Genomic DNA, 21,030 nt, shown 5'->3' on the forward strand with positions numbered 1-21,030 from the left:
ATGGGGTAGTCACCAAGAGCTTACCTCTGATCTGCAAGCACAAGGCAGAGGGAGGTAACTGGGAAACTGGGAATGGCATGGGCTTTTGAAATCTCAAGTCCCATCTCCAGTGACATGCCTTCTTCAGCAAGGATACCTCCTAATCCTTCTAGTCAGATCCACCAGCTGGGAACAAGTATTCAAATACATGAGCCTCTAGGGTCATTCTAACTTAAACCACCACTTCTAGTGTGTCATGATGCAGATTCAAAATGCTGCCGTCAGACTCATGGATTCAAATCATGGTTCCCAAGCATGTTATCCAGTCCTAAAATGTGAGTGAATAATAACGGGTCTAACCTAAGCAAAGGAGTAATCTGTTGATTGATTAAATAAAACCTGAGTGTACTGTTGGAAGATAGTGAACTGTGGGAGGTAGGGGTCTAATTGGAAGGAACTAGGTTGCCAGGGGTCCATGGCTTGGGGAGCATATCTTGTCCCCTGGCCCGAATGTTCCTCTTTTCTGCTTCTCAGTTGTCCAGATCGAAGCAACTCTCTCCATTGCATCCTCTCTACTTGATATTCTGCTGCATTTCTGTCCCCAAACAAATGGAGCCAGCTGACCATAGAGTGGAGACCCTGACACCGGGAATAAAAGTCAATCTTTCCTCCCATTGGCTTGCCCCTCTGGAGTTTCTTCACAGCACCAATAAACTAACACACAGGGACAGGGGGAATGTTCTTGGTTTCTGAGACAGAGGCTTGAGTGACCTTTTATTACAACATTTATTACAGTCATTACAATAATTTGAGCCCCTGGGGCTAGGGAAATGACTGTATTGCGCTATGCGTCATTCGTGCGGCCTGAGGAGGAATGGCTGCTCTATATTGAACATTAACATACTGTTTGAGAACTTGAATAAGAAAAAGGCTCACAGTTCTTCACTGTGTGAGTATGTGCACGCATGCGTGTATTGGCAGAAGGGACACTAGTCATCAAGAAAGATTATATCTGTATGAGCCAAGGTTTGACATGAAGGTTTCTACTTACTTGTGTTTAAACCAGGATATGACAACTATTTCATGACGATATTTGAATACTCCAGAGTCTAAGAAGCTTGTTCTGTTTTATTGAAATTCAAAGAGAATAGTCTAGGAAGTGAGCATGATTTCAATTTTGATTACAACCAAATAGCAAAATGCACAATTCGCAGAAAACTTGTTGGCCTCACAATAAGCAGGATCAACATTTAATCAAAGCACTTCATTGTTGCAAAGCTTTAGAAGGTTGGCCTGGGGCTGTTACGCAGCCGTGTTTGCCTGATTTAATGGAAAATCTTCATTGCTGATTCTACGCATTTCTCATCCTCGTAAGGCTTCCTCTGGCTGCCAGGCTGAAGAAACTTCTTCACTGTAGGGAGGTTACTGACTCTGGTTTTCAGTGCCTGTTTAGAAACAAATCAGAACCTCAGAGAGCAGCTAAAGAAAAAGCTATTATTACATGTGCAGTCCTGCACCCTGCCAGTCAAAAGACCAACTGTATCTCCTGCATCGGCAGCAGGTGGAGGCTGAAGGCAGATACTCATTGAGGATGAAGTTGAGAGGGGAAACAAATGGAGTTTCCTTCATGTATCTTAAGACTCATTCTGATCTCTGGCATCCTCATCTTTGCACTTTAATCCCGTAGACTCATCAGTTCTCTATGATTTAAGGATGAACAGTTTTATTTCCTAGATGCTGTTGACACCTAGACAGACCCAAATAGATAAAGCAAAGATCTGGGTCAATAGCGTCTGAACAGTGGTAGAGAATAGAAATGGAAACCTGGGTCCAGTCACAACCAGCTGTCACACTGAGGAAGGGAAGTGGGAAGTGCCCGGGGCTGGAAGAGAGAGGTCCACTGGTCCAGCCCTTGCCTGGTGGATGCAAGGGTTAATCACTAGTGCCACACAAAACAAAGTCAAATAAAGTCAGTAAAGGAGCTGCGGGATGCTCAGAGGGCAAAGTCCTGCTATGCAAGCATAAGGATGTGAGTTTCGATGCCCAGGACCCACAAAAGCAAGTACAAGAGTATGTGTCTTTGCCCCAGGGCTGTGGTGCAGAGGGTAGTGACAGACAACTCTGAAATTCATTGATCCATCAGCCAAACTGAATAGATGAGCTCTTGGCTCAGTGGCCGACTCCTCAAAAGATTGTCAGAACCCTTTGCGGCAGGGATCAGCAAGGGGTCCCTGGGAGGGGATACAGGAATGGCAGATTAAGAGAAATAAAGATAGAAACATAGGATAGACCAGGAGGATTGAAGATAAATACCAAAACGCACCAAGTTTATTTCTCACCAGGGCAAAATTACTAATAACAGGCAAAGGGCCAGAACAAAGGGCAGGTCCAGTCAGCTACCCACCTCCCTGCACTGTCCTTGGGAGGAAACTCAAGCAGGTGCATTATCTCATTCAGCTAAGTACATTCTATCTCTAAAGAGGGAGTGCCTCCAAATGGCACCCAGCCCAAATCTTAATAGATAATGTGTTCTCTTAACAGATAATTGTCCTTTCATCTGGGCAAAAATGCTCTTTCTTATGGCTTAATCAGAACTTTCTCACAGCCTTGAAGGATACAGGCAGAGTGAGCAGCTTGAACTCAAATGACTTCGTTAAGTCAGTAATGACTCCAGCTAGAAGCTGGGTCCCACGTGGGGCTCCCACAAAAGACGTGATGGAGAGTGTTCCACGAAGGCATCCTATGTAAACCCTGCCTTCCATATGCATAAGAACATTCGTACACACCAGATGAACACATGCATACCAACTCATGCACAGACACACATACGCATGCCATGCGCACATCGGAGAGAGGGGAAGTTTTTTGGATTGTCAGTGAGGGAGGCCACTGTAGAGAGAAATGCAAGGTTTGATAACATAGAAGTTTGAAAAGACCTCCCCAGATAGGTTCAGTGTGGAAGCACAAGGCTATGGGCAGTGAAAGAGAGAATCTATTGAATCAGGGTCAAAACCAAGCTGGAATAGGTTATGGGGAGAGAGCACGAAGCCTTAAGCTCTCTCTTTTCATCATACAAGACAAAGTGTACTTCCTGAGATAGCCAGGTGGTCTCAGACCTAGGGTCTAAAATCTCGTTTTGTAGGTATAACCGGGGACAAGGCAGTAGCTATGAGGCAGGAGGAGGGAAACTAGAAGTTGGGTCAAACTATGCATCCCCTGAGGTAAGGTCTGGGCTGCCCCTCAGAGTGTTTGATAATAGAGCACCTTCAGCAGAGGGAAGTTGGCCAATAGCACTGGGGGTCCAGCTCTTCCACATGGTAGAGAAGTTTAACCAGGTCAACATCCGCCCTGCTCAGCTTGTTGCCCACGAGATAATCTGTCCATGGCTCTTTAGCACCTGTGGGGATTCAAGATGTTCGTTAGATCTTGAAGACAGCCATCAGAACCGGGGCCCTCTATGGCTTCTTCTGAGGTTCTCAATCAAATTCCCTTCTCTCCATCCCGGCCTTTTCATGTGTGTGTGGAACCCCACACTTTTCTGTCAATTCTGACTCACGAACAAAGTCATGAACCAGAGCTTTCACCATTATTTTTGCCATCCTGTCCGTCGCTCGCTTTTCATACATGTTCGAAACTTCCGTTCTAGCCTCTCTGTTTCTTCCTGCCTTCTCGCCGGTTTGAAAGGGGGCCGAAGCTCTGACATTTGACGGTATCCCTTAACTGTACTCTGCAGTCTCTTAGTGGGAAGTGGTGTCACCCGTGTGAATACTCCCTTCACACCCGAGTCGAGCACTCAGTGACTACATTCTTCTTGTTGTGCTCTCCCTTGTATGTACGGCATCAAGAGTGAGCTTGATCATTTTCTCCTCTGCAACACTAGCTTAGGCTCTTATCCTAGCATCCCTCCTTCTGCAGTGCTGAAGCAACCAAGAGTTCACTGCGTGTGTGTGTCTCCAATTAATTTGAGAATGTTGGGGGGCTGATAATATCATGGAAGAAGAGTGTGTGGCTGGGAGAGGGGAGAAAATGAACTCATACATCAAAACCAGCCCCACAGGATGCTGAATTCAGGATCATGTAGATGATACCATGTATTCATGTCTATCTTTAATCTAACCAGTTTTCCTTCCTTCCTTCCTTCCTTCCTTCCTTCCTTCCTTCCTTCCTTCTTTCCTCCCTCCCTTCCTTCCTCCCTTCCTTCCTCTTTTCCGATTTTGAAGACAGGGTTTCCTGCATCCCAGGCTGGCCTCAAACTCATTGTGTAATTAACCTAGTCTTGAACTGATCATCCATCTTCTACGTCTGAGCTTTGGTTTATAGGCTTGCACTCACCATGCCTATCTCTACCCTTATAGATGAATGAAGTCTTTATTAAAAATTATTTGAGTAATATACAATATTTCTTAAAATAATCCTTCAGTGTAAAGTCATGAGAAAAAGTTCACCATAGCAACTACCAATTAAAAATAATATGTTATAAAATACATACCATAGAATGTATACCTTATAGAAATCTGAATGATTTCTTGATAAAAGAACCAAATGATACTGTAATTTACATGTTTTATTGATCTTCAAAGGGACTTGTTTTCACTGTATAGGGGACAAGCTGTAATGACTAGAGGAGCATCTCCTCACGGGATAAATCCTAATCTGTCAGATTCCAAAGGCCAAGAGGAGAGAATCTGAGGAAATGGGCATCTGTATTATTATCTGCGCCCTGGATCTGATACACATCAATGAATTCAGATTTGTTGAATGAACGAAGGAAGAATAATCTATTGCTAAATAAGTTTTTACAGAACAAATGAGGACAATATGAGCTATTTGCTGAAATATCTCAGCATTGCTGAAACCTGCAGAATCAAGGAGAAATGCTGTGGGTAGTGAGGTAGAGGTGAATGGCCTTCAAGCCAAATGCTTCTTCCTCTTCTTTCTGCAAGACTCCTGCCTCCCTGACATAGGACACTCCTTCTTGTTCGGTTTGGCCTGACATAGGGTGTTTCTGAAAACATGGCCTCTTCACCTGTAACTGGAACTCTAAGTAGGATGGCACACATACAACAAACATACGTACACATGATATGAAAATAGAACTTAATTCCCTTATTCTTATGCAACTCTCTCTTAGAAATCCAAGAGATGTGTTGCTAATTCTGGCAATCAGATTTTCTTCACATCTCCTCACTGTCTCTTTCCTTCCGTGGCTCTGTCAAGATTGTGTAGCCTCTCTGCATCCGTCCTGAAGCAGTACGATACTCTTCTAATGGGAATCTGTTTCAGGTTTCCCTATACTTGGGGTAAAAGAATATTTTCTGATGTGTTACTCTCATTTTGGTGCCCCTGAGTCAAAGATTGCAGAGTTCTGTTCAGTCAGGTCCAGCCTCTAGTGTGGCTCAGATGCTTACATAGTCCAAGTTCTAAGTGTGACTGTGAAATCTGTCAGAAAAATTCTATGGTCAGTCACAGCAAAATAGAATTTTGTGGGAACATGAAGCCTGATATTTGCTTATGTCGATACCTCTTTATATTCCCCCTTTACACAATGCCTGGAGTGTCTGGGGTGCTGAATTAACAACAGTGAAGTGCTTGTGGGAGTGAAGACCAACAACCCAAGGACACCCAGACCCTTTTCCTCTTGCCTCCTTTGGGACTGGGATTGTTTCTCCCCAAAATCAAGATGGTGAGAACCTTAGTCCACAGAATGATTCTGTTAGTACATAGGACACTTGAGGGGAGAATAGATCCTCCAGGTAAGGGTTCACGAATGGCATTCCTTCTCCTAGAAAGGAGGGCATCGGAGAGCTCGCACCCCCACCTGCCACTGAACCTGCAGACAGAAAGCAGGCATTTTTGCTGCAGCTATGTTAGCTGCCTCAGATGTACCCTTCTGACGAATAGACCCTTGCTGAATGCTCTAAAGGTCAAGCAACTTGCACTCACCTTCTCATAGGCAGGGAAGTAACGGTTCCTTGCCTTGTCCTTGATCTTGGCAAGGTTTTCCCTCTTTCTCATCTTTGGGAAGGTAAGGTTGATAGAGAACCATTTCATCCAGATCCATCATACCTTCAGTATACATATCAATGCTGAAAACAGACATGTGTTCTGCCACATCCCTCTTGCTCTCAGATCTTATACTTGATAAACATAAAAGGCAGCGCGTTAAAGAGCTCTCCTCTGATGGGGATATGGAGCCCATAATAAGATTTTATTGTTTGATTATCAATCGTTTTAGAACTTTTCTTGGAGACAGGATCTCTTTATGCAGCTTGATGGCTGTAAACTATGTAGACAGACTGGCCTTAAACACACAAAATTCTCCTGCCTTTGTCATTTGCATGCTGAGATAAAGGCAAATGCCACCACCTCCAGTAACAATTCCTTTCTGAACGACCCGAAGGGCTAGTAAGCAATGTTCTTTGCGTGATCGATTCTTCTTGTTAAAATTTGACTCATTTTTCTACTTTTGAACATTGCACTTCTTGAACAAAAAAACACATCTATGAACAATCACTCCAAAGGATGTGTTTTATTGCTTTTGTGTGTTTACCTGGTAATGAAAACTTCGGGATTATTGGTGACCTGATGCTTCACTTTTTGAGAAAAAACCCACAGTTCCACAGAAGATTTTGGTGGCAAAATGGGTGTGATTCTAACATAGGAGAGGGGAGCCCTCTCCATCAGTCTTGACAGCTCTGAACAGCCTTCCCAGAAAAAGCTTCATGCAACCCTGGTGTCTCTGTACCAGACTCTATGAACCACAAATCATCTGACTGTATGTAGATTCACATAGTAACCTAGGGCCACGATGTGTAATTATGAGCCCTTTGGAACTTCTCTTTACTGCTAGTCAAAGATGTAGCATGAATAATAAAAACCCAGAGACAGAAATTGGGTTCAACCCGAAAACCAGAAAGTAAAGCAGTCAAATCACTAGAGAAGTCTTACCTCTACCAAGGCTGAGCGACTGGAAACTAAGCAGCCTAAGCCTCTGGTCTCTACTACATATTTTACTATCTCTAGTACTTGGATTAAATGTGTAGACCACCGCCACCTGGATTTATTTCTGCATGATCTTGTGTAATCCAGGGTGACTTGAACTCACAGAGATTCATCTGCCTCTGTCTCCCAAATCCTGTGATTAAAGGGTGGTGTCAACCATTACCTGACCTTTGGTAGCTTTAGCTTTGCCTCTGAGTCTCCAGGCAGATTTATCTCTTAAAAACAAATACTACACCTTCTACACAAAGAGTTTTTCTTGTGACTAAAGCTATTGGCTAGAATGTTGCTTCTGAAGACTAGTCAAAGGGAAACCGGACTCCACCATCTCCTATTCTACAGGACACACCCAAACCCCTCCTATCTTCCCTCAATTCCATAGCGTTCCTTCTTAACTGAAGTCAGTGTATGCATGCCCAAACACCAGGCATTGTGTCATAAGTCCTTTGCCAGAGTTCTGTTCATTCAAGATAGAATATAAGTATTTTCCAGAGTAAACGCATCATACATAGCTCTCTCCTTCATGTCCTTCCCATAGAGGTTGTATTGTGTGGCGATGTAGTTGAGAATGGCTCTGCACTGCACCAGCTTCATCCCATCGATCTCTACCATGGGCAATTGTTGGAACATCAAACTCCCATCTATCAGATGAATCAAAGAGAAAAAAAGCATAAGATGTTTATGGGCATATTATATACATACTACATGCATCATACCACAGACACATATGTGTATGTTAATCCATGGTCAGACACAACTCCAGACTTCAAAACAAAAGGTATTTGACTGAAAGAACAGAAAATATTTTTAAAACAATTAATTACTTTATAACTAACTTTTCAATGAATAGCATTGTGTAATTTTGGTTTTCTGTGTCTTTAGTGTCTACGTTCTAGAATCTTACTATATTGATGTTTTCAATTTCATATTGACAGTACTTCTGTATTGTTGCACGGGATGTGATGGTGTGGTTTAACTCATGTTCAAGTGTATTTTGGGATGAAGTTGAAGGAGGTATAACTGTATCATTAGCTGGTGCCCTGAAAATAAAAGAAGGCCTCAGAGTCTCCGACTGTTCATGACATCCAAGAAAAGGTCATAAATGTGCTTCTGTGTAGGTTTCCTGTGTGTTTCCACTGACACCAAGGGTCAATATGTGCTGGGTAGGCCCCAAAACCCTCACACATCTGTGTGATCTTCCTCCTAACTTCTCTCATCCTCCCTCAGTTTTCCACACAATCAGCATAACCTTTCTGTTAATCCTATAATGCAGTATTGCTAGGGAATTAGTTTGTAAAACCCATTAGAACTTAGGATAAGTGGCTGATATATTTGCTTCTGGCGTCTAGTGAATTTATTGTGGATGGAAGACTGTGTGGGAACCCAAGCTAACTGCAACAAGCAGGGGAAAACAGAGACAGGTCATTTATAGGGCTTTGGGGATGTTTCAGCAAACACAGAGAGAATTTCAGCCCTTTTAACCGAGATATTTACCAGATCTGTCATGTGGGATGGCCTTCTGTATGCTGTGAATATGTGTTGTTTTTATTGGTTGGTGGATAAAATTGCTTCGGCCTATGACAGGGCAGAATATAGCTAGGCAGGAAAGCCAAACTGAATATAGGGACAAAGAAGGTAGGATCAAGAGAGTCGCCATCCAGCCACCCAAGAAACAATATGCTGGAGCACCACGGTAAGCCACAGGCCTCATGGCAGTATACATATTAATAGAAATAGATTAATTTAGTTATAAGAGCTAGTTCTAATAAGCCTGAGCTAATAGGTAAAACAGTTTGCAATTAATATTAGCCTCAGAGTGGTTGTTTTAACAGCAGCTGCAGGGACTGGGTAAGATACAGAAAAGTCTCCAGATACAAATGCTCACAGCGACCCATGACATACAATTTACCACGCTTTCATCAATTACTATCTGATAATTTCCTCCACTTAGATAGGTAATGTCTAGTGATTAAAGCTTCCATGAGAAACCCTCTAGGGGACATTGAGATCTTTGTTTTTACCATTTTCTTAAACCTTTCAGATCATCCCGAGTTTTCAGAAACTTTTCTTCAAACTAGAATACAGAAAGAATAAATTTCATCTTAATTAATTTCATTGTATTTCAGGCTTTTCACTTTAATGCCTCTGATCTGAAGATAATATGAGAGAGAAGGAAGGTATTTTTTAATTTATCAAGGACCACAGGTGAACTAATCAGGGCTCGTAGGAATCGAGAGCAGTATCTTTTAAGAAAGGAGTTGTCGGTCACAACACATTGCTTCTCCTTCTTGTAGTCTACACCATCTTTCCCATGAACTCTACCTATGTAGCTGATTAAGGCATGGGGCATAGGGAATGCCAGAGGAAGGGAAATACTGCACAGTCCCAGCTAAATGTCCATGGAAAGAGTCATCATGGTGTGAAGAATCTTGCTGACATATTTGCTTCCACTTGTGGTCATGGCTCATGCTCACAGTGAGACGGTGTTGTAACAACACAGGAAAGACTTCCTTTGATCATTTGTAAAATAGAGAAAGTGTATTCTTCTTTGGAAGAATTTTAGGAATCCAGAGAACCTAGACAACAAAGAGGACTCTAAGAGAGACATACATAGATCTATGTCTACATGGGAAGTAGAAAGGACAGGATCCCCTGAAATAATTGGACTCATGGGGATTATGGGACAGGGGTAGAAAGAGAGGGAAGGAAGGGGGAAAGGTGGAGAAAAATATATGGCTCAGTAAAAGCAATTTTAAAAAAAGAAAAACAGTGGGTTTTTCAAAACAGTCAGTACCTCTCTTGCCCCACAGAAAGCAAGTATTATTACATAATACAGTAGTGTTATTGTCTGTGACTTTTCGACTCTTTCTGGAGTTTCTGGTTGTAAGATGTCAGGACATCGGGGTATTAATGAGCCTGCTCCATGATCAGTTCTTGTGGATCTATATGATCACATGGTATCACTCTCAGGGACCCTGGAAGGGAGCAAGGTGGGATGGGGCTGGAGTGTGATGTTGATGGTGAGGTTGCTGCTAGGGGTGGGGCTGTAGTGATCATCGTGTGTGCACAGTAGATCACTGCCGGAGGATCCTGGTGACTTGTTCTCAGCGGCTCTTCAGTCACACTGAGAGGCAGGAGGGAAGCTGGCATCACCGCCACTTGCTCTTTTGGCACTGAGCTCACTCTGCCCAGAGACTTGGAACTCTTTGAAACAAGGCTGCCATCTGGTTACTTGGGAAATGATTGACTGTATAAAGAAAACAGTCTGTGAGTATGCTACAGTTTTTCTTCTGTTTCTTTTAGAAGCTATTAATTTGGACTTAATATCTTGGAATAGATAAAAATGTCTTAGAAGGTATTGACTTATCAGGACACTAGCTTCCACCAATCTGAGAGCGAAGAAATGTCATTAGAGTTTCTGTTAGGCCTGTTAAAATAGCTCCCCTCATCTCCCTGTCCCTGCCTCTCTGGTGTGCCCATCAATGCTTTTGAAACTTGCCTTGATTTATGACTTTCTTTGTTCTGTTAAAACTATAAAACCCAGTAAAACTGTTTTTTTGTGGTAGTAATCTTTGGTCATTTTCATTTTTTCTGGTGGTTTGAATAGGTTATGGCCCCAAAGGACTTATGTATTTGAGTGCTTGGCCCATAGGAAGTGGCACTATTAGGAAGTATGACCTACTTGGAGTATGTGTGACCTTGTTGGAGTAAGTTTGTCACTGTGGGGGTGGGCTTTGAGGTCTCATATGCTCAAGGTACATCCAGTGTGGTAGACAGTTCACTTCCTATTGTCTGCAGGTCAAGATGAAGAACTCTCAGCTCCTTCTCCAGCACCATGGTCTGCCTGCATGAAACTGGGAGTCAACCTAATTGTTAGAGTTGCTGTGGTCATGGGTGTCACTTCACAGCAGTAGAAACCCTAGGACGATCTTAGAACATGGAGTTTAGGGTAGCCCTGAATCTGTGTTCCCCGGCAATGGTCACTGGAATGGCTCCAGAATAAACTGTCTCTGATTCCTTTAAGATGAGAGCTGTGGCTCTTATGCTGACAGTCTGCGTCCCAAAGGTCAGCACTGCATCTGTCCTTTCCCGGCCTATATCTGAAGGACCCAGCAGACAGACTGACTTCTCTGGATAATATGAATGAACCTGTTTCATGTTTTAACAGAAGGTTTGTACTTTGTCTCCTGCCCATCCCTCTTCTGGAGCGTGTATTTGCATTGTAATTACATCCACCTGCCTGCAAATTTCAAAATGTCATTATTTTTTTCCGCTGTGTAGTACTCCATTGTGTAAATGTACCACATTTTCCTTATCCATTCTTCAGTCAAGGGGCATTTAGGTTGTTTCCAGATTCTGGCTATGACAAAACAATACTGCTATGAACATAGTTGAGCACATGTCCTTGTGGCACAATTGAGCATCCTTTGGATATATACCCAAAAGTGGTATTGCTGGGTCTTGAAAAAGGTTGTTTCCTAAATTTCTGAGAAATACTATACTGATATCAAACGTGGCTGTACCAGCTTGCAACTCCCACCAGCAATGCAGGAGTGTTCCCTTTACCCCATACCCTCCCCCTACATAAGTTGTCATCAGTGTTTTGATCTTGGCCAGTCTCACAGGTGGTAAATGGAATCTCAGACTTGTTTTGATTTGCATTTTTCTGAAGGCATTTCCTTAAGAGTCTTTCAGCCATTTTAGATTCGTCTGTTGAGAGTGCTCTTAACTGCTGAGAAGTTAATTGCTAATGAAAACATAATTTATTAGGATAAATATGTGGGTCACTTAATAGTTGGCAGGCTTTAATTTAGGTCATCCAGGAAGACACTTTGATGGCTCATATGAGGAAAATGTGTGGTAAAAATCAGTTTGCAGGTTTCAACTTAAAATGACTCAGGTCAGAACATACCTCTACTCCAGCTGCAGCCAAGAGCCACCGGATAGACTCCATTCTGCCCCGGCCATCGAAGTAGTGAAGGACGGGCTTCCCTGCCATGGCAGCAATCGGTTGGTTTTCCTAGACAGAATGAAACACACCTTATTCTTATGTCTGTCCTGTCAGGGTGTCTGGACAGCAGCTACACTGAAGAATGCCTGCCTTCCTCATTGGCAGGGTTGGAGACATTGCAGGAATATGTTCCTTGATCAAAATTGTTACACATCCAGAACCACCCTCTGATTGTGCCAAACCAGTGAGTGTCTCCATTGGTTTTAAAACGTGACTTTCTAAAAACTGGTTTATTTGTCAGATTGGCGGATAATAATGTGTGGACCCAAGAGGCAGACAGAGTACCAGCAAACTACAGTTCATTGTAGCCCTCCAATGGTCCCACCCATTACACCCCCACTCTTGTTTTTTGTCTTCCCTTCCTCCTCCTCCACAATCTTGGTGAAGGTTCTAACCCAGGCTTTGCATATATAGACAAACTCTATATTCCTGAGCTACATGCCCAGCTCAGATCCTTTCTGACACACCGTCTTTAATAATCACATGACCACATGAACTGGCTATTTCTCGTTATTCAGTTAAGGAAACTGAATATCAGATAACTTCAATGCATTGTTCACAATCACAGCAAACCAATGGTACCACATGAAATCTCACAGAGAGGAATAAAACCAAGAAGGATCTGTATCCTCGTGCAAGAAGGCTCATAACTGAGCACATCGAAACCCTAGAACATGGCTTGCAGCAATGACCAGGGCAGCAGGCCACTGTTCAGCCGTTTGGCTGTTTAGACTGCATTTGATCCAAAAGCAAGAGATTAGGCTTCAAAAATGTGTTTTACCACATGGAGAGTGTGTGCTGCTAAGAATAACTCAGTTTGTCCTCTAAAACTGCCATATTTTCCCAGAGACATAGATTACTTGCTTCTTTGGAATGTGGGTTTTCTCTGTGTGTCTGCATTTATGTGAAAGCAAGAAAAAGAGGTCTTGCTGAGTTCATTTTACAGACTACACAGCCAGGTACAGGGGTGTCCATTGTCTGCCACAGTGGGCACCCTCATCAGTTCATCTTCATTTTATCCTAATTAAAAATCACCTAATGGGACTTTTGAAACTTAGTTGCCAGTACAAGACTGTAGAGACAGGTTTCTAAGGGCAGCCTGCCAAAAAGGAAGTGTTCTTTTTTTTTTCCAGTATGCACTCTTCTATTCAAAACTAAACATGTTATTAATTATGATATTGGCTTTCCAAAATATGGTGGAAATCATTAGGTGTGTTATGAAATCCACTTTTTAAAGAAATGGAAGAGGATAGGAAGTGTGAACGTGCAGAAAGGGTTAGTAAGTGGTGGTTGTTTTAGTTAGCTGTCTGTGCCACTTGTATGTGTGGATACATGCATGTGTCTATGCTCATTTGGTCATTGTGGTGGATAAGAGATCCTGCTGAGTCTGCCAAGGGAATTTGATGCTCCTATTTCAGATGGCTCGAAGGTAGAACACAGCAAATATCAGAGAAAAAGATCAGTGGAACCTGGGAGAGATGGAGCCAATGAGGTCAGGAGAGTAAACCAAACACCAGGAGTCACTGAGACCAAAGGCTCCAGTGCTATGACCTGGGGGAATCTCCCTTTCCCTGTACACACTCAAAGGCTGTCAGAAAACCTTACATTTTCTCTTGGAAAGTTTTGGTGTTGTGCAGTGTTGAAACAATATCCTTGTTCTTACCAGCAGGTATAGTTTTTAGAGTATGTGCATTGTATTTAAAATAGCAAACGACACTGTCACAGTGGGTGGTACACCCTCGCGGCCCTGAATTCCTTGCTCATGTTCTCTCTCCTTCTGCTCCTCAATTAGGACCTTGGGAGCTCAATCAGTGCTCCAGTTGTAGAGGTCTCTGTCTCTATCTCCATCCATCGCCAGATTAAGGTTCTATGGTGGTATACAAGATATTCATCAGAGTGGCTATAGTATAGGGCCGGTTCAGGCGCCCTCTCCTCAGCTGCTCAAGGAACAAGCTGGGGACAACTCCTTGGAACCTGGGAACCCCTCTAGAGTCAAGTCTCTTGCCAACCCTCCAAATGGCTCCTTTAATTAAGATATATACTTCCCTGATCCCATATCCACTCCTCCTCCAGTCCCCAACTGTCCCATTCCCCAAGTTTCTCCCCATCCTCCCCTTCTCACTTCTCTCTCCCTATCTCTCCTTACCCCATCATACCCCCACCCCCACCCCCAAGCTCTCCCATTTTTGCCTGGAAATCTTGTCTACTTCCAATATCCAGGAGGATAACTACATTTTTTTAAAATGGGAACTCTCTAATCCTCCTGGATATTGGAAGTAGACACGATCGCCAGGCAAATTGGGAACTTGAGGGTTGGGCAAGACTGGGCCAAGGGAAGATGGGGAGAGAAAAGTGTGAAGGGGAGAGCGGGGGGGAGCTCGGAGGAATGGGGTGCTTGGGATAATAGGAAGGGTGGATATGAGAGCAGGGATAGCATATATCGTAATTTAAGGAGCTACCTGAGGGTTGTCAAGAGACTTGACCCTAGAGGGGTTTCCCCAGGTTCCAGGGAGACGCCCCCAGTTAGTTCCTTGGGCAGCTGAGAGAGGGAGCCTGAAAAGGCCAGTTCCTATAGCCATACTGATGAATTTCTTGCATATCACCATAGAACCTCCACCTGGCGATAGATGAGAAAATGACAGAGCCCCACATTGGAGCACCGGACCTGAGCTCCCAAGGTCCTGATGAGGAGCATAAGGAGAGAGAACATGAGAAAGAAAGTCAGGACCGTGAGGGAACCTCCAGCTGGCGACAGATGGGGAAGGGTGACTGAGCCCCACATTGGAGCAACTGGACTGAGCTCCCAAGGTCCCGATGAGGAGCAGAAGGAGCGAGAACATGAGGGAGAAAGTCAGGAACGAGAGGGGTGCGTTCACTCATGAACGGTGGGACAGAACTAATGGTAGATCACCAACTCCAGTTTGGAATGGGACTGATGGATCATGCGACACAAACCCGTCTCTCTGAGTGTGGCCAACAGCTGGGGCTGACTGAAAGCAAAGGACAATTGGCTCTGGGCTCCTGATTCTTCTGCACTGGACGGGCTCTGTGGGAGCCTTCTCAGCTTGGTCGATCACCTTCCTGGACCTGGGGGGGAGTTGGGAGGACCTTGGTCTTAGCATAGAGTGGGGGAACCCTGATGGCTCCTTGGCCTTGAGAGGGAGGGAGGGGAGGTATGGGTGTAGAGGGGAGGGGGAGGGTAGAGGGGAGGGGAGGAAGGGGGAGAAGGGGGAGGGACGGAAAGGGGAGGAAGGAGGGGATGGGAGGGGGAGGAGGAGGGAAGGAGATTGGAACTTTTACAATATAAAAAAGATAAACCATGAGAAAAAAAAATAAAATTGAGAACTCACCACGGCAATCTGGACGAGGTTCTGATGAGCATGTGGTGTGATCAGAACCGGACTCTCTGAATATTGGCTTCAATGCGGGCTGACTGAGAAGCCAAGGACAATGGCCACTGGGTTTTGCTGTCTTTCCATGTACTGGCTTTGTGGAACACCTAGTCTGGTTTGGATGCTCACCTTCCTAGAACCTGGATGATGGGTGTAGGTGAGGACCTTGGATTCCCACAGGCAGGGAACCTGACTGCTCTTTGGAACTGGAGAGGGAAGGGACGGGGATATGGGGAGGGGAGGAAATGGAGAGAGGAGGTGAGAAATTTCTGTAACTCAGTAATACAATAAAAAGAAGAAGAAAAAGCGAAACTACTATTTAAATATCATCGCTTATCTCGAGAAATTTCCTAAGCTCCACCCTTTATGTTATAAAAACATTCAGACCCCAATGCAATACAATTCCATCGTTCTTACAGTGTAGAATGTGAATATTTCATGTCTTTTTTAGGAGATAATAACAGGATGAAAGGGAGAGTAGAGTCACTGGCTTCAGGTATTTGATTGTTTGGGGACAACGAACCCAATGATTCAAGTCTGCTCACTAATCCTATTACCATTAATAGAGGATCGTGTTCATAGTATTTCATCATAATGCTCTCCACGCTAACATCATCCATTTCCAAACAAACAGCCTTCCAAAGGTCAATTCACAGCCAGAATGAAGGCTTACCACTCAACCTCACAAAAGTCAACAGAATGAGAACGAGAGAGACTGAATGATGGGGTCTCAACATGATGCTCAGTCACCGTCAGTTCTGAGGACTAAAGCCTGTCTGCAACCACCGTGGGAATGGTCCCTGGTGCTCCACTTACAGAAGGTTTCTCAGGTTCTGAGAGAAACAATACATTCCACACTCTCATAGCATTTGATCATCGACTTTTCTTCTACTACAGGTCAAGGACTTCTCTGGTCCACCTGGAACCCTCCCTGAGCCCCATGCTGCTTTCCTGAGGGCCTACTGCCTATTTTTCCAGAGTCCTTCAGCTGAGTCAAGGTTGAAGAAGGAAAAATGGAGCCTCTAGTTCATGAATGCCTTTCTGTGAACAGCTTTTCGGCAACTGCAGGGAAAGAAAGTTTGGTAACGATTTTCAGTACTTTCCTTTGAAGGCTTAAGAAACTCAGTATGATGAAAATTAACAGAATTCTGTTTATTCCATTAAGACAACTGGCTTCTGTGTGGGTGGTGTATGACTGTAACCCCAGAACTTGGGATGTTGAGGCAGAAGGATAAAGTATGTGAGGCCAAGTATATATATATATATATATATATATATATATATATATATATATATATGTCAGATCTTGTCTCAAAATAAAAACAACAAAACAAAATACAAATTAACAGAATGTGAAGAAGAAAAATCTTTCAAAAAATGGGATTCTTTTTTAAAAGAATAAATCTATAATGAGTCCAGTATTAAGTAAACTCATATCTTTGGTGAATCCCAACATCTTGTTAAGAGTATCCAATGCTTAAGAGGTAGAAGGGAGTCTTACAGATAAGCCCATCTATTTAGAGACATGTTGACTCTGTAGACTTACTGAATCAGAGTCTCAGTTCTCTTCTGAATATGAGGACAGTATAACTGCTACCTTCATGGACCAATGGACATAGTACAATGAATGATTTATATAACACTCATAATAGAAGCCATAGTACAAGCATGCTGCTATTGCCCTAGGTCCAGGGAGACAAGTATGTGTTTGAACATATCAACAACCCATGTAGAGCAATTGCAAGCATCAGGGAATGAACATGTCTGATTTGGCCCTATCCATGTAAGGCTTTGCAGGTATCATATGCTTATGCAAACCAGCAGAGCAGAATGTGGTTAAAAGTAACTTCACTGTTCCCGTTTCTAGGAACCTCTACCTACAGATCCCCTGATTCAGATGGAATAAGCAAGTGCACACATAGGAGGGCAAGTCAGCTAAGAGAATAGGGGACACTATCCCTTTGACTGGGTTGCTATGTGCTAGAAAGAGTTGATTTTGAAGATCTGACATGCCCCTTCCTCCCTTCAAATCAGGACCACATCTCACACAAGCATTACTATGCAGCATCCTGCCAGTCTGATCTTCTATAACATCTATTCAGTGTCGTTTTCCAGAGAATTATTTCCTGTGAATTGTTCGACCTGGTTACTTTGACATTTGGACTTTCAGAAAATCTCACAGTCTCCCTTCTATAAGAGTCCATTCCCCCCAGTGGTAACATTTGTTCCATGACATTGTTGACTTTCACATTTAATAATCTGTGCATTCTAGCTAACTGCCAAATGTTCCAGTTTTGTCTCTTCTATTCATGCTTCTCAAGTGCTAGCCCTTGAGAAGTTAGGTCCTGCCCTGATCTTCAGCCAGAGCTCAGCATGCTTCCCAGCTGCTGAGACTGGGGAGACACTGGGCTGTCAAAGGCTGATGGTAGGGAATATACATGTGAAATACTCTTGGGTGGTGGAAGTCAGAATCCCCTCATCATCCTCAAACAGGGAGGGAATCCCTTCATAAGAAAGGTAAGCCTATCAAAATGGGTAGTGTTGTGTAGCTATTTCCTCTGAACTAAAATATAGTCTTAGAAGAAAAGAACTGGGGCTGGAGAGACGGCTCAGCAGTTAAGAGCATTGCCTGCTCTTCCAAAGGTCCTGAGTTCATTTCCCAGCCACCACATGGTGGCTCACAACCATCTGTAATGGGGTCTGGTGCCCTCTTTGGCCTTTAGGCATACATGCAGACAGAATATTGTGTACATAATAAATAAATAAATAAATATTAGAAAAAAAAAGAAAAGAACTGAGTCTAAGGAAGCTAAGGAAACCCAAGAGTTTAAGGAAGATCATAAAATCTACAAGATTCACAAGGCCGCTCCCCAGGCTGATAAAAGTAGTGAACAATTGTTGGGAAAGGATCGTCTTCAGTGGAGCTGCTGACAACCCAGACAGGAAGCTCTAGGAGGCAGCTTTTGAGTCATTACAAACACCGTTGAGTCACCCATGGTTCTAGAAGTCACCTCAGTAAAGTCCTAAGTTCACCAAGCTGGACGTGGATGAGAGAGTTTCCTTCATTTGTCAGTGGTGCCCTGTCTGGGGTGAGTAGATACTACTTCATGTCTCCCCAGGAAGACACACAACTGACAGTGGGTGCTAGGTTGGGCAACTCTGCCGCTGCCATTGTTCTGCTGTGCTAGGAGATGCCTGAATCCTACAGAGAGGAGGACTGGTGATCTGCTTAATTAGCGGTAAATTGATAAAAATCCTAACATGTAAAACGAATTGTTTCTATATCAATAAATCTCAGCTTGGATTTCGTAGCCTACATGGTTAGGACATTGTTGCTGGCAGTGGGGGATGCAGCTCGATGGGTGCCAGGTGTAGCTGCTCAGGGGTTTTACTCAGGACTCTGCTCACTGGAGCTGGGATGTTGGACTTGACTGCCTGGAGAGAAGAGATTTCTGCGTATGTCAGCATAAGCACAAAGTTGTAGCTCATAAAGAAAGGGCCCTGTCCTCCACTCAAGGCTCAGCCCAACTTCTGAGCACAGTAGAGTAGAAGAGCAGGTAGAAAGAATCTACAAACTGGAAAATGGGAGGAAGGGAGCTGTCAAGTGCCTCCTCCCCTGGCATGACATGGCTGTTGCATACTTGAACAATTGAACCCATGACCATCACGGTTACCTGAACAGAATCAATGCAGTTAAAAGATGCAGTATGAGAGAGAAGGGGCTCCTAGTGTTCCACACCTAATTGAAGATGAGAGCTGCTGAGAAAGTGGCAGCCACTTCTCTTTTGGGGGTCACCTTTGGTTTAGGCTGGCTCATGACCCAGTGAATGGTCCATGTCTATGTGCATTTGGGCAAAACTAATAGGACTCAATGGGTGGTAAAGCAAGAAGACGCCGGCCGGGGAGTGGAGAGAGATGCATGTAGACGTGGCAGGTGGAGTGAAAGAGGAAGCAAGAGAGTGGATGGGGAGTAGATATGGCCAGATACTTGTACATCTAATGAAAAGAAAATAAACTCTGAAACGAAATCCACTGCCTAGAAATGGTCTTAGCGTAGATTAAATTGGAGAAGAAAGAAGGGAGGGTGGCAAGGGAAGCAGTTAAAAAGGAGAGGGAAGAGGGAGCAGAGGTTAGAGAGAAAGGGGAAGGTGGACGGGAGGAAGAGGACTATTTGGGCCAAGGAGGAGGACTAGCAAAAGAGAGAGCGGCAAGAAGACAGCAGGGATAAATAAGTCAAAGTGTAATGATGTATTCAGTTGCAAGTATTTTGATGAACTCAGTACTTTATATAGGGCGTTGATACCACTATTTCTGAAAAAGAAAATGTAGTTGTATACACACAAGTGTTTGTATAGGTAGAAAGATATAAAGACAGAGAAAGAAAGACACACACACACACACACACAGTACACACCGAGAGAGAGAGAGAGAGATGAGAGAGAGGAGAGAGAGAGAGGAGAGGGAGAGGGAGAGGGAGAGGGAGAGGGAGAGAGAGAGAGCTGTCTTAACAATAGTTATCCACACACATAGTTACATTAAATTCATAGTTATAATTGTCCAAGGCATTAAAAAGTTAGGCAGCATTTAGAGATGCTTGCTTTTATACAGAGTTTTCCCATAGTAAAAATAGATTGTGCATGGTTCTTGATTGCTCTGATGTGTGCTTTTACGGGTCATATTCCACTGGATTATAGGCAGATAAGATAGAATACAAGTCAAAACTTGTCAATGATCAAGGCAAATATTTTGACTGCAAACATAATTCATGATCTTAACCAAAATCTCACCTAGCAAAAGTGAGGAGTTCATCTTTGCTCCTCATCTATTTAATTCTCCTTGTCCTTATATTCTGCCTCAACATCACAGTTCCCAAGTGCACACTGCTTTCTTCTACAGAGAAAGCAACTCTAGTGTCAGTGCCATGTTTCTCTTCCCTGGATATAACTTCAGTTTGTGAGGGCTGTTGTCCCTCTATTTCTTCCTTATGAAGTTAATTTGTCTCTTACAAATTTTCTAAATTTGTAAATTTGTAAATTTGCCCCACTTTTCTAAATCCTTCATTTTTGCATCTCTGTAACAATGCATTCAGCAGAAATTAAATCAACAATTCTTAGGCAGTCCTGAAGCACAACAAGCCTGCGTAATGCAAGTACAAAACACAAGCTTTCTTGTGCTGAAGTATTTTCTAGGTGCCAAAGGTTTTGTGTGTGTGTGTGTGTGTGGCTGTTTGTGTGTGTGTGTTTCTGTGGGTGTCTTGTGGATCTGTTTGTGTGTGTGTTGTTTCTGTGTGTGTCTGTGTGTGTGCCTATGTGTATATGTTTATGTGTGTCTGTGTGTGCATCTGTTTGAGTGTGTGTCTGTGTGTATGTATCTTTGTGTGTCTCTGTGTGTGCATGTGTTTGTGATATGTGTGTGTGCATATGTGTGTATTAGGAAAATTGATTTTGATTCAGTACTACCTTGTGAAAAAGCTGTTCACGCTAAAAAACTCCACAGTGAAGAAAAGACTTCCTGTTGTTTATAAGCTATTCTTAATTTAAATAAGCCCTTCCAGGTAAAGGGAGCAATCCAATAAGAGAAAAGCTGCACCCACATTGCCCTAATGGCCAGAATGTTCTGTGAGAGATTAGAAGAAAAGTGCAAAGTCAT

General features: G+C 43.4%; 1 protein-coding gene across 1 annotated transcript; it reads right to left on the reverse strand.

The window, feature by feature from the left end:
• Positions 1-1,089: 1,089 nt before the first annotated feature.
• LOC119822331 (glutathione S-transferase alpha-3-like) lies at positions 1,090-20,984 on the reverse strand. The gene is given in 10 exon segments (XM_038341450.2): positions 1,090-1,424; positions 3,244-3,270; positions 3,273-3,358; positions 3,361-3,376; positions 5,923-5,979; positions 5,981-6,065; positions 7,487-7,621; positions 9,003-9,052; positions 11,891-11,998; positions 20,841-20,984. Coding segments are annotated over 9 exon segments (663 nt in total). The 5' UTR covers positions 11,978-11,998; positions 20,841-20,984; the 3' UTR covers positions 1,090-1,304.
• Positions 20,985-21,030: the final 46 nt, after the last annotated feature.

The sequence above is a fragment of the Arvicola amphibius genome, chromosome 9 (assembly GCF_903992535.2).
Source record: "Arvicola amphibius chromosome 9, mArvAmp1.2, whole genome shotgun sequence".
Lineage (NCBI taxonomy): Eukaryota > Metazoa > Chordata > Mammalia > Rodentia > Cricetidae > Arvicola > Arvicola amphibius.